Source organism: Amphiura filiformis, chromosome 8, assembly GCF_039555335.1.
Source record: "Amphiura filiformis chromosome 8, Afil_fr2py, whole genome shotgun sequence".
In the NCBI taxonomy this organism is placed as follows: domain Eukaryota; kingdom Metazoa; phylum Echinodermata; class Ophiuroidea; order Amphilepidida; family Amphiuridae; genus Amphiura; species Amphiura filiformis.
The window spans coordinates 1399260-1415275 of NC_092635.1; the positions used below are offsets into that span (position 1 = coordinate 1399260).

The 16016-nt window shown below is 34.9% G+C and overlaps 1 protein-coding gene across 2 annotated transcripts in view; it reads left to right on the forward strand.

The window, feature by feature from the left end:
• LOC140158491 (cartilage oligomeric matrix protein-like) overlaps positions 1-16016 on the forward strand; it is a 30268-nt gene extending 14252 nt beyond the window's left edge. Inside the window, exons 5-22 of one of the 2 annotated variants that reach the window (XM_072181588.1) lie at positions 192-274; positions 1774-1843; positions 2752-2915; positions 3880-4020; positions 4831-4908; positions 5241-5393; positions 5821-5925; positions 6263-6370; positions 6712-6874; positions 7322-7440; positions 7889-7941; positions 8435-8520; positions 8910-9005; positions 11427-11605; positions 12298-12543; positions 12779-12951; positions 14145-14284; positions 14972-16016. In XM_072181588.1, the coding sequence (XP_072037689.1) occupies positions 192-274; positions 1774-1843; positions 2752-2915; positions 3880-4020; positions 4831-4908; positions 5241-5393; positions 5821-5925; positions 6263-6370; positions 6712-6874; positions 7322-7440; positions 7889-7941; positions 8435-8520; positions 8910-9005; positions 11427-11605; positions 12298-12543; positions 12779-12951; positions 14145-14284; positions 14972-15039 (2225 nt within the window). In that variant the 3' untranslated portion in view covers positions 15040-16016. The remainder of the gene's footprint in view (positions 1-191; positions 275-1773; positions 1844-2751; positions 2916-3879; positions 4021-4830; positions 4909-5240; positions 5394-5820; positions 5926-6262; positions 6371-6711; positions 6875-7321; positions 7441-7888; positions 7942-8434; positions 8521-8909; positions 9006-11426; positions 11606-12297; positions 12544-12778; positions 12952-14144; positions 14285-14971) is intronic. The other variant, XM_072181589.1, reaches the window with a different exon arrangement.

A 16016-nucleotide genomic window follows, 5' to 3' on the forward strand; every position in this document is an offset into this window, starting at 1 on the left:
TTTTAATGACACTTTACTCTTTACCGCCCCCAATGTATCCCTGACAATTTCAGGGGGGGGGGGAGGGACTTGCCCAGGCTACCTCTGGATCGTCACTGGTAGACATGCCTATAATGTGTGTATAAATTGAATAGACAGAATAACGATAAACATAACCTAATTACATTTTTAATTTTAATTTTTTATTTCAGCTGTTGGAACCAGGGATCTTATCAATTCAATATTATCTTTATCAGATAGTATGAAAACAATGCAAGCTATTATAACTCAACAGGTAAGAAATGTAGGCTATTGAAAAAATATTTTATTGAAAATTACATTATCGGCATCAGTAGAATTATCTCAATGGTTCCAAACGCAATTAAGGGTTATTCCTTCATCTCTCTTGCCTCTACCACCTACCAGGGAAGTGAGACAGATGGAAACTGGTCAATCCAACTTCTATTGAATTATTTACGTAACATTATATAGATGGTATATACCAAGCTATTATGTAGTCAGCTGGCCTTTGATGTGGAACTGACTTACCGCCTTTTGCCAGTTTGTTATTTACAGGTTTATTATTATCGACAAAAAATAATGTTTTTATTTTAAATATGGGAAATCAGTCATTTACGTTTAAACCGCTAATTATCACTATAAATGAATGTGCTCATTTAGCACATAAATTACATCTATCGCATCTATTTGCTGGCGCGTAGCAGCCCAAATTGCTGTTGACAAGAATGTTCCAGAGTATTATTTACATTATTTACATTCTGCGTAAAATAAATTGTATTTTGTTTTATTTTCTGTTTTATCACTGCTATCTGAGAGTGTATTTAACATTATACATTTAATTATAATAGTAGCTTTTCTCACAATAACATAGCTTTAATAAATTTTTGTAAATGAAAATGATAACATTCTTATTAAATTTTATTAAATCTGTTTTTGTTTCTAAAACTAGTCATGCATTGCGGTAATATAACATAGCCTATTGTTCGGACTTAGCACATGTCTTCGTACTGCTATTGATTTTTAAGCGGGAACTTTGATGTTAGACATGCTGCAGGTTGGCCCAATTGTTCCCCTCCCACCTGTACTTCTTTTGTTTAGTATCGCGGTTAGTATGATTCTCACTTTGATGTAGTCTTTGAGCGGCTTCCATCTGTTTCACTTCCCTGATCAGAAGTCGTATAGCTTCAATCGATCCTCCCCATGCGATATGCAATGAACAGGTGTGTATTACTCTAGTGTCTATTCTTTTCTAATCTCGGGAGGAAATATTTCCATGGTCTATATTTTTTCACAGTGAAATGATCCAAGGATTGTTTGATGATCTAAAACACGCTGTCAAATGTAGATTGACCTGTTCGTTTTCTCAGCTCGTGAATATTGCACTGCGAAATTTAAACACTTCTTTTGTGTACTTTGATCAGGTAACTTCAATCCAAGGTGATTCTGCGGTCACACGATTATATAACAAACTGAAATAAACCCGAAACCGCTTTCCACAAGTTTTAAGTTTCTAACAAAGGGTACAGACAATGTATCGGTAATAACATCGGCCAAGAGCTTAGGCAACATAATAGGAAACCACGTGACCAAAACCAAAACCAATCATAAAACTCATTACCTGAAACGACCGATTGTTCTACATGAGTTTGCGTTGAAAAAAAAGATCCCACATGAATCGATAACATCAAAGCGAATGAATGAATGAATGAATGAATGAATTTATATATGAATGAATAGGTAATAAAATTACACTTCTTTTCTGTCTATTTACAGGGCAAACAAGTAGAAAGATTAAGTCACGTTATGTCGAGTTGTGAATTGTGCAACTATGAAGAACATAGAGGTTAGTCTATGTATTCGTTTGGGTGAGATAGGGCGGTTTTAGCATATTACCTTTTAGCTTATCTATTGCATGAATTTCTGTTGAAATGTAATATAATAATGTTCGAACTATGTAACAGAACTTGCATTAGTTGTATTAAATTATAATTCTGTTCAACTGGACTTACTGATTTTTGATGGCTACAGTATCACGTCATATCCATGAGGCACCATCAGACCGACTGATCTGTCGTGATACGATTTCAATATTATGTAATGCATATACAAACTATATAAATTCAAAGCAAGGCCTAATTAAAAAAATGTTCAGTTTGCCACTCTAGTTCAATTGCCTGGTAGCATAATGGCACAGTACACAATACATAAGTATATAGCAAACATAAGATTTTTTTTTTCAAATGGCCAACTACTCACTGGCTGTTGAATCAGGTGGTGGCCGCATTGCATTCTCTAAATTCAGTAAATTTTCATCGTCAACCGTGTAATTGAATGGGATTTTTTTGAAATTTTAAAACGCTTGAAATATCACAAACAAAAACAAAACTAACCGAGTATATTGGAAAATGCCATACGGCCGGGCGGTTTCACAAGTTGCCGGCTCGATCATGTCATCCGCCGCCTGGTTGAATATATATGTACTGCTGTCACCCCCATTTTGCTCTTTTTTCAAATTAGATTTTTATTGATTTGGGATATTTTATCCCGGACTTTCTGTCACAATTATGTTACATATTTCAATAACTCTCTGATGACACAAGTATTATATTATAATTCCAAAATAATCTTTTTTTATGATTATTATCCATGATGTTCAACAAAATATTGATTATAAATAAATACAAGCTTTAGTGATATTTTGCAATTATAAATTAACTTGATTTATATATCAAACTTGATCACCTTCTATAGTACCACCTGAAGTAGTGCGCCCTCCAGGCTGTGAAATGAACCCATGTTTTCATGGTGTGGCGTGTACCAATATACCCAATCAGAATCCAGGTTATCGATGTGGTCAATGTCCAATAGGTTTCGAAGGCAATGGTACAAGGAATGGATGCTATGATATTAACGAGGTACGGACCAAAATTTATTTGTAATAATATTGTTTATTCGTATATATTAAGATTATGTATGTAATATATTGACAGAATTTAGTGCTCCGCCAATCCCAACCTACAGGATTCGCCCACACATGTCGTTGTTTTCGAACTTTTAGAATACCTCTGACCCATACATTGAATAAGCTCAAGTTAAGATACGCAAATGTTAATGTCTTTTGTCTGGGCATATGAAATACCGTGTGAATCCAATTGGGAACAGGATCTCAATGACGAACGTAACTTTTTATGTTTCGTCATATTCTATCGATATTTCTGAAAAGAAAATAGTTTGTGGGTATTTTATTGATCTGTCAACTATTGTAAACGACATCTGATTTTTTTATAGATTTTTTTTATACTCTACGGATATCTGAAAGTCCATTTAACGTAATTGCCATGTTTTGTAACATTCGAAAGTACAGTAAGCAAAAGAATTAAGGTAGCAGTTTTGTTTACTCCCTCTATATCCTAAACAGACAGATATGCCATAATTGGAAACAGCAGCCATAGCTGCATTTTATCTTTAGCTCGAATTTAAGACCTCTTTCGCATTCGTTGAAATTATTCAGGAAATAAAGACAAGACGACCAAAAAACCCAAGGAAGATTCTAATTTAAAATTTGCACACAAAGCGTTCTCGAACAAGAGAATTAGCGCAGTGCTTCCATTGATTAGCACGTTAAAACCATTGTCGTACTTTCATTGACTAGAACACATAAGTGCAACTTTTGATTTCGTTTCTTCCTTAGGTTTTAGATCACCGTTTCTTTAATTCTCAACAAATGTCAACAAAAGTTAGCGGTCTTAGGTATGATCTGCTTTACTCTCATGTACACATATTTTATACTTAGCATTATTCATATTAAGATTAATTCATAGATAATACATGTAACATTATTAATACCCGAAATATATTGTTTTCCATCCTAATTTCCAGTGCACGGAATACGACCCATGTACCACCATCACTGAATGTCAAAACACTATACCAGGTTTCCGATGTACTGATTGTCCGCCGGGTTACGAAGGAACAGCTATATCGGGTATTGGGCGTCAAGAAGCTAGCCGCATGAGACAGGTATGGGGTGGGGACAGTGACCCCAATGTGGTGTACACCCCGACTTTGCTCTTCTATCGCTTTGGCGATCAGGACGTGGTGTTCCAGGTGCGGGGACTCACTCGGATGATGCTGGGTTGGATTGAAGGGAAGAATATGCATACGTGCTGTGGAAAAGAACGATAATAGGCATGGGGAGGAGAGTGGGCCATCTTAAAAAGGTGGCCCACTTTTCGGGGCTAGATTTCTAATTTATATCATATATCTAAGAAATATTAGGGTAATTTAACGCTTTGGGCTTTCATTTCCACAGCGCGTACAGTAGGAAAAACACAAACTATTGTTTTATGTCTAAATTTATAAATAGTCTTGTTTGTAGATAGTGAATTCTTGTATTTCTTGTAATTATTCATCATTCGTCCAGCTATATGTTTTTGTCGTTTTGAAGTTGTTATTAAAGTATTATTAAAAATTGAGACTTTCAGATAATTTTGTCAGCATAAATGTGCAGTTGTAATTAGTTGTGAGATTTTGTGTCCATGTACCATGTATACGATACTCAGAAAACTTACAGGATCACAAGCTGACAATTCTGATTTGCATCTTTAGTAGCAATCTGCTTGTTTCTGTTATTAATCCATTACAAACCATCTTTTATTATTATCCTGATTTGTAGTTATTTTATTTTTAGCTTTGTGGCTAAAAGCATACAAAACATTCCAATTATATTCTGAACATTATCAAACATAATGTACATTTGTATTTAGCTATTCATATTATGAAAGGCAACTACAATGTTAAATCTAGCATAATTATGTTCTTATTTCACAGTTATGCCAAGACATAAATGAATGCGAAGACGGTAGAAATGGTGGCTGCGTGCCCAACTCCAAATGTATCAACACTCTAGTAAGTAGAAGCGTTAGATAGATTTTTACATTACATCATTTATTTTGTTTTATTATCATTATGTTGTTGTATTTTGTCTTTTATAGATATTAGGATTCAGGTCCATAGTTAACAACAAAATAATTTCCACATCATTAACATAATTATCTATATTTCACTAACATTGTCCCCCTTCAGCACTAGGTTTTTTACATTTCCCACAGTCTATTGGAAGTACAGCAAGGCTTGCCCAATATTACTTTTGGTTAAATATCATTTGGTTTGGGTCAATATTAATCTTTCTAAAGAAATCGAAAGTTATAACTAATTGATGATGATATTTCTATTTTCAGGGCTCATTTTGGTGCGATGGGTGTGATCCAGGTTATTTTGGTAACCAAACATACGGTTGTGTACCTCGAAGAGTTTGTCCAGATGGATCAATTAATCCATGTGATGAACACGCTGATTGCATCGTAGCACGTGGACCCAGATACTTTTGCGAGGTAAATCGAACACAAGTTGTTATACATACATAGTTGTCAGAGTAAGGTCAGTTAGCTTCTCCTGTATCAAAATCAGACAACGAACATTCACTAATATGTTTTTTCATATGTATTTTTTTATGTAGTTACTTCTTTCTGAATGTTTTATAACTTGAATGCTAGAACAAAATTTCAAACATACCTCACGTCATCCAGTAATTAAACAGTATCAAAATAAACTAATACTGAAAACATATAAATTTATGTAAAGATGTCACTTACAGACTTTGGCGAGTTGCATGTCGCAGCATCTTAGTGGACCTGTTTGTTACATCAAACAGAAGATAAGATTACGCGCGTCTGACCATAACACACTTGTACAATGACGCATATGCGATAGTCTGCTTTAATTTCCGATATGCATATTATTTCTTTGTATTTGTGACAGTGCCAAACAGGCTGGGCTGGTAATGGATACATATGCAGCCGTGATACTGATTTGGACGGCTACCCTGACATCAAATTACCTTGTCAAGATCCCTACTGTAATGCGGTAAGAAGAAATGAGTGTTAAAGTGTAATTATATCACATGAAATAGGTGCAAAAGATTGTTACAGATTATGTAGTATTGAAATTATATGTACCTCATTCATCAATGTTTGGTTTGTAAATAATTTGTGGTAGGTACGAATATACACGTTACTTTATTCTAATACAAAGTTTTTTAAACAAGTTAAGTCAACAATTAATCATTGACAAGTTAAGTCAACTTGCGTTAATAATGAATGTAATTGCTTCTTAAAACATAGTATTTAACGCTAATTGCTAAGGTTTAAACAAATAATTTCACGTTGTTTAAAACAATTCGTATGTCATATTGAACACACAGGATAATTGTCCCATCATACCAAACAGCGGACAAGAAGACGCTGATCAAGACGGAATAGGAGATATATGCGACCCCGATGCTGACAACGACGGCGTACCAAATGGCCCAGTAAGATTTATAAATTGTACTGTTTTCTTAAACACGACTCTTCTAATTAAATCAAATTGATGCTGAAATTAAAGTAATCTTTTATTACTGTGCATCCTGTACACGAATAAATAGAATAATTTTGTGACAAAACTACTTTGCTATTTGTACATTCCCCATAATACATAGCGTCAGGATCTAAATTACGTCATTGTTGCTTTCCGCTATGCAACTTACTGTCTGCTTAATTGCTGAAGGTCATTTCACAAGCATGGGGAGGAAAATGATAAAGTAGTTTATATCCTACCACTATGCATTGTGGGATATAATCAACTCGTCAATCATTTGATTTGATTTGACAGGACAACTGCCCACTGAGAATTAACCCCGACCAGGACGATCGACAGGACAATGATACAATTGGAACAAAATGTGATAACTGTAGATTTGTCAAGAATCCTGACCAAAAAGATACCGACATGGATGGCTTTGGGGATGCCTGCGATGATGATATTGACGATGATGGTGAGAAATATGCCGAGATAATTAGTGTCTAGTTTCGATATCTATCTAAATATCGTTGGTGATTATTTGGTTATTTTTGTTCGAAGGTTGTGAGCGAAATAAGAAAAATTATAAACTGACTTCAAATGGAAAGAGTTCCTGGAAGAAACATTTGGATCTTATTTAGATCTAGCGGGAAATAGTCTTTAAAGGTAGTTTAGAACTGTTTATGGAATAAAAAATAACTGGAGAACTCTACTACAAGTTACAAAACACTCCAAATATACCGGAAAATATGTGATATGAGAGGGGAGGAATTTGTGGCATAATGGTTTCAAGGACATACTCTTTCAAAGACATACTCTTTGACGCTGCAACACATGTATACGAGCGTTAATACATGCATATTATGGGATTATTAAGGAGATGGATTAAGTAATCTAGTAATATCTTATTGTTTTATTGTAGGAATCCTCAACGAATACGACAACTGTATGTACACACCAAACTTTGATCAAGTAGACCAAGACGGTGATACTTTTGGTGATGCGTGCGATAACTGCCCTCTTGAATACAACCCAGATCAGGTAATTTATGTCTTTCTTGTGCTAATCCATGCAAGTTTCTAATTTTAACATAAACTTATGGAATTCAAAGGGAGCTGACACTCCTTAAAAATATGTAGATGAGTCGGCTTTCCTTCAAAATGCACCTCTGCCGATTGGCAAATTCCATCCACAGCATTTTCGGTTTATTCTACGGTTTATTCTAGGGAGTTAGCCTAGCATAGAAATTTATCAATAATCTTTACACTAGTCTACGGTTTATTCTAGGGAGTTAGCCTAGCATAGAAATTTATCAATAATCTTTACACTAGTCTAACACATGAATATTTCAATAACACCAAATTGTCGGCATAGGTTAAAAGTATTCAGATATCTATGATACTATGTAATGTATGGTAAAATATACCGCCTGACTTACTCTCTGTTTCAAAGAAGTTAACTTCCTGCAAATTACTTACTTGCATTACAGGCTGATAAGGATGAAGATCTGATGGGTGACCTTTGTGACACAAACAACGACAGGTACAATATGTGTTTTAATCTTATGATAAAAAACCTAGTTTTTAATTATAGCTGGTAATTTTCCAAATCATCAGCCCAAGTGCTTGCAGAATAACAGCTAATGTTATCGTTGTGTTGACATATTTTTCAACATGTTGGAACTTCAGTGGAGTAAGAATCCTTAATCGACGAGAACTTTTTAGAATTGTGGCAGTCCCCCTTACTTTTTACTTATTCATACTGATCAACATTCACAACAATGCAATAATAAAACAAAGCAGGCATCCTTTCTTACGATGCTATTATAAGTTCTCAATTAATATTGTATGCAACTCTAGTTTGCTCTCTTAATTTGAGCATTTCTTAATTTGAGCACTTTGGATTACAATTGCGACTGAAAACTTTAACATTAACATTAACAGATTTGGATTTCAAACTTTCTCTTGAACTCTACTGTTATGGTGACGGGGTAATACCTTGCTTTATTTGGTATATATTTATGTTTCTCATCCAGGGATCAGGATGGTATTCAAGATAATGTAGATAACTGCCCAGACATACCAAATAATGCTCAACAAGATACCGACAGTGATGGATTTGGTAAATATTACAACATGATATTAGTTTAATGTGTGGGTATATGAGGGTGGTGTGTGGGTGTGTGTGGGGGTATGTGTTACAAGGGTTGCGTGGGGCCATGGTGTGTCGAAATGAAATCATATGAGTCAAATTGTATTGAGAAAAGTCTTGTGTGTTGTTCATCTTATTTGTTTAACCAAGGACAAAACCGCGCAAAACACCCGGGATAGGACAAAATAGAAAATATTCCTACTACATGTAGCAAGCACCCTCCTAAAATGACGTAACCTTGAAACTGTTTAAAGGAAGATGTACACAAAACATTTTATGATGCACACTTTAAAGAATGGCTTTATCTCGGAGATCGTATCTATGTAATTTCCTATGAATCATCCTTCTGCTTTTACCAGGTAATGAATGCGATGATGATGACGATAATGATGGCATCTTAGACCCAGTTGACAACTGCAGGCTTGTTTACAACCCTGATCAGCAAGATGCTAATGGTAAGATAGATCTCCAATTTACAATGTTAACAGAAAAAAGTAACATACGCATGCCAGATGATGCAGTTCCTGTATAAAGAACTCAAAAACAAGATGGAGTGAAAGTTTTTCTATAAAACAAAAATGGTTGGTTTAAAGAAAGGCAGGTGTTATAGTTTATAAATGGTTTAGCCGAAGAATTCCTTTAGAAATATTATGATATAGAATTTTTTGTACCAGGTGTATACCTTAATGACAGTAAAACACTCTTCAAAGTTTCAAATTAGTTAAAGCACATCGTCAAAAACAATAAGGGAAATGTAAGATCCACCCAATTGCTAATGAAATACAAATATCATATTGTATTTAATGATGTAAATGACCGTTTCTGTATATATTGTCAATAGAAACACTTCCAACTGCAATCGCAGGTCACGGGTTCAACTATCTCTAAGACTAAATTCCACTCATTGAATACCCTTTCAACCACATACTACGACCGTGTCTTTATACTTAACCCATGGAGACAAATCAGTCCACTTCTATTGACTGATTTGTTCTTATAAATCGCAGTGATTTATAGTGCGCTACGCACAGGCACAACGCCTAGACGTTGATCCACAAGCCTCAGCATACTTTACAGGTTCACAAGCCGACCGGCCTGTGCTAATTTTTAATACCTTGTGCAATACTGAGACACTTATATTTACTTTTCTATAACTCATATAATTTTTTTTTATGTCGATTAATTTGGATTATTCTTGATATTTTTAGCGTCAGCTATAAAATGAATATTTAATTTTCCATTACATGCCACGACCCCAGAGTACCAAATGTATTACGTTCACTCACATCATGGGTAGACCCATTAGGGTGGTAATGAGACCATATTATTATGGATGGCAACGACCCAATGCCAAAAACAAAATACATGTTTTTCAAAAAAATCACTTCAGAATGCACAACAAAACACACTGTTTGTATAAGTTAACAAAATTTGAATGTTTAACGAAAAGTATAGTATGATTGAACAATATTCTTGCATTTAAACAAGAATGCACAAAATCAACAAATTACAATGATTTAATATATTTATTCATTGTTAATTATAAAGTGTTGTTGCACTCAATGTTCTGATCGACTGATCTATATCCTCATTCAAACTTGTCCAGCTAAGAACACTGTTGACTTGCGTAATATATATCCGTACAAAATTCCTTGCACATATGATAATTTCCAAAACGGTGCTGCTTTCAATATTCACTCACTTGACCTTGTTCCATACTGTTCCAATTACATTGGCAAATATGTTGTTTCATAAACCAGACTTCAGCAAGTCGACATACTTTTTTTAATGAAGGATGAGTACTTGTACTCGAAATTCCTTTCGTTATTGCTGGATTAATGGCTATGCAAATGACTGGCTCACATGTACCTTTCTTTGAAGGCACTTAGCTGTAATCACATTTCTGCACAACATCTCTTCCATTAAAATCCGTAACGAATCATTTCTGCAGTTTCCTCATGGACCCGCACATTATAGTTTGGGTGTTGTTTCTAAAATATGCATAATTTTAGAAACTTTAAATTTATATCGTTGTGCTCGTGAATTTTGAAACTATATAAGTTGAAGAAAAATAATTTACGTAAACATCTCAAAAAAGTAACTAACCCCCTATTATTCAAAAAGGGACAACTGTATTACAAATCTGTAAAATGCGTTGGAAATAGAATTTATTTCTGCGCATTTTGACACCTCATTTGATACGATAGTCCAGAAAACAATAAAACACCGGTCAATTTAATGTAGTGAGGTCCCGATTTGAAACTTACATACAATAATTTATTAACAATACATGATCGGAAGGTTGCGGGTTCGAGCCCCACCACGGCCAGTGTGTTGCGTCTTTGAGCAAGAAAGCTTAATTCCCAATTGCTCCACTCCACCCAGGTGTAAAATGTTGCGCTGCTGGGGGTAATCACAATCTAAGTCTGGTGAAGCGGAAATGATTCTGATATATCCTAATGGCAGCGGAATAATTGTTGAAGTGTGTTGATAATTAGGCCATGCCTAGCTGAAGCGCACGTTAAATCAAACAACATTTATTTATTTTTATACAAAAACACTCAGATTTCATTCCATTATACTGAATACAAAATCAATACAATTTGCTGCAACTTTCATATCTTGGGTTACATTGATTTAAACGTACGCTGTGACTTTAATATTTAGTCAATTGCTACAAATGAGGTGACAAAATGTGCGGAAATAAATTTTGCTTCCAACGCATCATACAGATTTTTAATACAATCGGCCGTTATTGAATAATGGTCATTATTTAAGGTGGGTTAGTTACTTTTTTAGAGATGTTTATTAAGACACACGGGATAAATATAATACAAATAATGAACTATAACATTGTGATGATGAACACATTGCAGGTGATGGTCGAGGCGATGCTTGTGAAGATGATTTTGACAAGGATGGTCACATTGATCCCTATGATGCATGTCCAGAGGATCCAAAGATTTATGACACAGATTTCAGAACTTTCCAGACCATTGTTTTAGATCCCATTGGCGATTCACAAGTAGATCCTAATTGGGTGGTGTTTGATCAGGTAAGAATTTGACGTGTTATGAAGCTGCTATACAACATTTATGCATTACATATACAGAAAAGGGTATAGTAGTTGTTGCAAAATGCAAACAATAATCATGATATGCTCATCATTCACTAACATACTCTGCAAAAATTATTCAAAGGACGAGCTTTCCTGTTCATATTCATAAGTATTTTGAACATTCTTATGTAATTGACACCACAAACTTACTACTAAATGCAGATAATATATTGATTTACACCAAAAAGCTATGTGGCACTATCTCAAACTGAGCGGAAACCATTTTATACTTTTAAAATGAAGCCTACCAACATAGTATTAATATTTTCATTGAAATAAAAGACGTCGGTTTAGAATTGTCAAAAGATTTGCTTCTTGCATAATTAAAAAAGAGTGGGCACCCTTAATCACTAAAGTACCGGGAACTTAAATATAAATATACATATATATATATATATGTATATGTACAGGGTTTTAATGTCTGTCATACGAAACAGAACTGTAGTGTAATGTATTAAGCCAAGTTCAACCCTTATGGAATATATATATATATATATATACTCGCACCTTTACCATGATTACATAACTGTTTACAATTGTTTTTTGGTGATTACTTCCCTGGTGATACTTACCGCGGTTTTTTAACAATATGCATTTGACTCTGAAACATTTTGCTCTTTTTCCTACAGGGAAAACAAATTATGCAAACAGTAAACAGTGATCCTGGATTAGCTGTATCATACCAAGCCTTCCAAGGAGTAGACTTCGAGGGGACATTCTTTGTCAACACAGAAACTGACGATGATTATGCAGGTTTTGTCTTTGGTTATCAAGATTCGGCTAGCTTTTATGTACTCATGTGGAAAAAACAACCCCAGACATACTGGGAGGCTACTCCATTCCGTGCAGTTGCTGAAGCTGGCTTTCAACTCAAGGTATAAACGAACATGATAAAATCAATGACAATAATACAAGCATGAGAATTTTCAGGTTTAAGCCTGAACTTCAGGCTTTTGTTGGTCCAAATTTCCGCTTCAAACTTTTCAGCTTTTTTTCATTGTTTATCATCCTCATGCCCTTCATCAGTGCAGTATCCTCTTCACCAAATCGGTACAAATATTTTTCCAGGTTATATATAATTCTATTGTTATTTCTGGTTTTTCACATTAGGCAGTAAAATCTGACACAGGTCCAGGTTCTATGATGCGTAATGCTCTATGGCATACTGGAGACACAGATAGACAAGTCAAACTTTTATGGCAAGATTCCAATAAAGCAGGCTGGAAATCAAAGACAGCATATAGGTGGCAAGTCCAACACAGACCCAGTGTTGGTATGATTAGGTGAGTCAAAGACAGCATATAGACAGCATATAGGTGGCAAGTCCAACACAGACCCAGTGTTGGTATGATTGGGTGAGTAATGTAATTCACCGTGTCTGTAAAAGGGTCTTTAATTTAATCTGTTTCTTTGCATATAGAAGTGTTGTAATGTTAGGTGATATTCAGGCAGTGTGTTTAAACAACTATTAAGCAGTCACTCACAAACAATCGTAGGGAAGCTAAATTTCTTGCACGAAGTCAATCTAGCAAACTACCTTTTTGTAGGTAAGATCGAATAGCGGTTTCTTGAATTTTGTTGAAAGTGAAAGTTTCCCAGTTTTACTAACAAATCAAAATCAGCGAAATACAGTCATGGACAAAAGTTTGGAATATTTTTATTTTTTGCATAACCCTGTTTTTAAGTGCACATTTCTTATCATCAACACCACGGCACATAGAGCCCTACCCGTGAGGGAATTCTTTGAAAATGAGAATGTAGAACACCTGGATTGGTCGGCTTTGAGCCCGGATATGAACCCTATAGAGAACTTATGGACAGAAGTATCCTGCAGGATAGGTAACATGGACAACCAACCAATCACCCTGCAGGAACTTAGACACGCTCTCATTGCTTGCTGGCAAGATATTCCACAAGAGACCTTGGCAAACCTGGTCGAGGGAATGTCACGTCGCGTAAATGACCTTGAGCTGGCAAGGGGTGGACACACCAAATATTGAGACTTGTTTTCTCAAGCAAGAGACTTATCTGAACATGTCACAGTGAGAGTTTAAGTTTTTGTTTTAACAATAAAGTTTGCTAGTGTCTTTAATCTCATTTTGTGATACAAAGACACCGCCAAAAAGTGTTGCGATTGTGTGATCCTTCCATTGCAATGCGCTTCCCCAGGTAATTATTTGTTTAATTGACAAACTGTGTAATGCAAATATCAAAGGACATTCATATCTTCCAATTAAATTCAACTGAACACAACTCCAGAACAATAAATCTGTTTTTAATATGATTGAAAACTGCATTTGATACAAAAATGAAAAATATTCCAAACTTTTGTCCATGACTGTATTTACATAATCAATTAAACAAAAAATTATCGCCCAATTCTTCTGTGAATACATTCAATTTTTAGATATCATAATTTATCATGTCATGTCTGAGATGGTAAAACTTTATTTTTGTACGTTTTTATTCTTTCTAGAGTTAAACTTTATGAAGCAGACTTACTGAGGGCTGACTCAGGCTACTTAATGGACACCTCCATGAGAGGTGGTCGCCTTGGTCTTTTCTGTTTCTCACAAGAAAAAGTCATCTGGGCACGACTTACGTACAGATGTAACAGTAAGTATATGAAAAAAAAGAACCTTGAAACTTCAGTTCTATAAGATTACATTTTATTTAAGGCCTATTAAAAAGAAAAATTTATTCATCATCAAGCAATTTATGCAGCGGGTATAAAAATGCCAACGTAAAGTTTTTCCGTTTTCACCAAATACAAATGATGACAATAATCATTACTTGAAATTATGCGAAATGCTATCACGGTAGATTTGAAAAGGCGCATTATATGAGAAAATAGATCAAATCGAATGTTAGGATATCTTTTGCACATAAAATGAAATATTATTTTTGGGATCCTCCGTGCATGAGCATGACATAATTACCGTACATTGACATACAGAAGCACCCCGTTGGAACATTGGTTTTGTAGACAAATACCTTACCTCACGATCAAGAAAGTGGACCTAAAATAGTAAAAATATACAAATTGAACGTTTTCTTCAATTTGTCCCACTCTTTTTTGTTTGCTGGGACGGAGCAACTTAATTTCCCCCCCCCAAATGCAAGTGTTAGTATTGAGTTTTGGGACAAGGTTACGAGATATTGGTCCTTGGCCACAAAATATTAACTTGAGTATCATCGTTGCCATCCTGATATAATAGAACTACATTAGAGCGTGTGGAGTTAAAAATTAGTCCTTTTATTGATACATTTACTCCATGTGCACGAATTCTCATTCTCTTTCAGATGAAGTACCATCAGACTTTGGCTTCCAAACCAGGCCCCAAGGAAGAAATCCACAGACCGTAGGATAATATAATATCGTCACAATAGAGTCTACAATTTATATTTAAGTGAGATAAAACTAGAAATATTATCTACTTTTTACATTTTATTGTTGGAAAACCAGCACATTATAAAAGAAGAATACGTGAGAAGAGATGACGTGAATAATGAAGTGATTGTATGATGTAAACCAAATGTACCTCCTTCAATGATACAGCTTTATACATTATAATTAATACACTGCTCAAACTAAATGTAATCTTAAGCTTAATGAAACACTAATGAATGAGAAAATTAATAAGTTCAAAAAACTAATACTTGATTTTAGCAAGATATGGCAATATTTACACGATAATAAAAATCCATACACTCCTTATATAAGACCTTAAACTCCCTTGCAGGGGTGTAGATTTTAAAAGGAGTCACCCATTCAGGCTAACCCCAGTTGAAACTCACACTCCCCGTGTGCAAGATGCAGGTAGTGTCTTCCATTATGTAGGAGTTGTATGGATTTGTAATGGAATAGCCCAATGGGCTCACAGCAGCATGATGGTTTAAGGGATCGATCACCCACCTATGTACAGTTTTTTGTGGGGCGAATGTAATAGAAAAATCAAAATTATTTGATATCATCAGGACATTCCTCGTATTCAGATCAGGTCCCACACAAATACTGTGCAAACGTCGCAAACCCTTTGAGACTTTGCACTCTATTTATCGTGTTGGAAGTATAGGTGGAAATGTTGTCATATTTTAATCTCCCTTGTCAATCAAATAGAGGAAATTATGTCGCATTGTGACAAGTAAGATATCAAAATGCGTGAAACACATTTATCTATCTCATTGCTTCTTATTTAAGTATGCAGATACTTTACTGTGAGCAGTGTATTAAAAGGGCATTTCGTGATCCACAGCCTCATCCCCCCACTTTTCTCAAAACAAGTTGAGATTTTTATATCGCTGGAAACTTCTGGCTACATAATGTTTATGTACAAAAACATTCTTG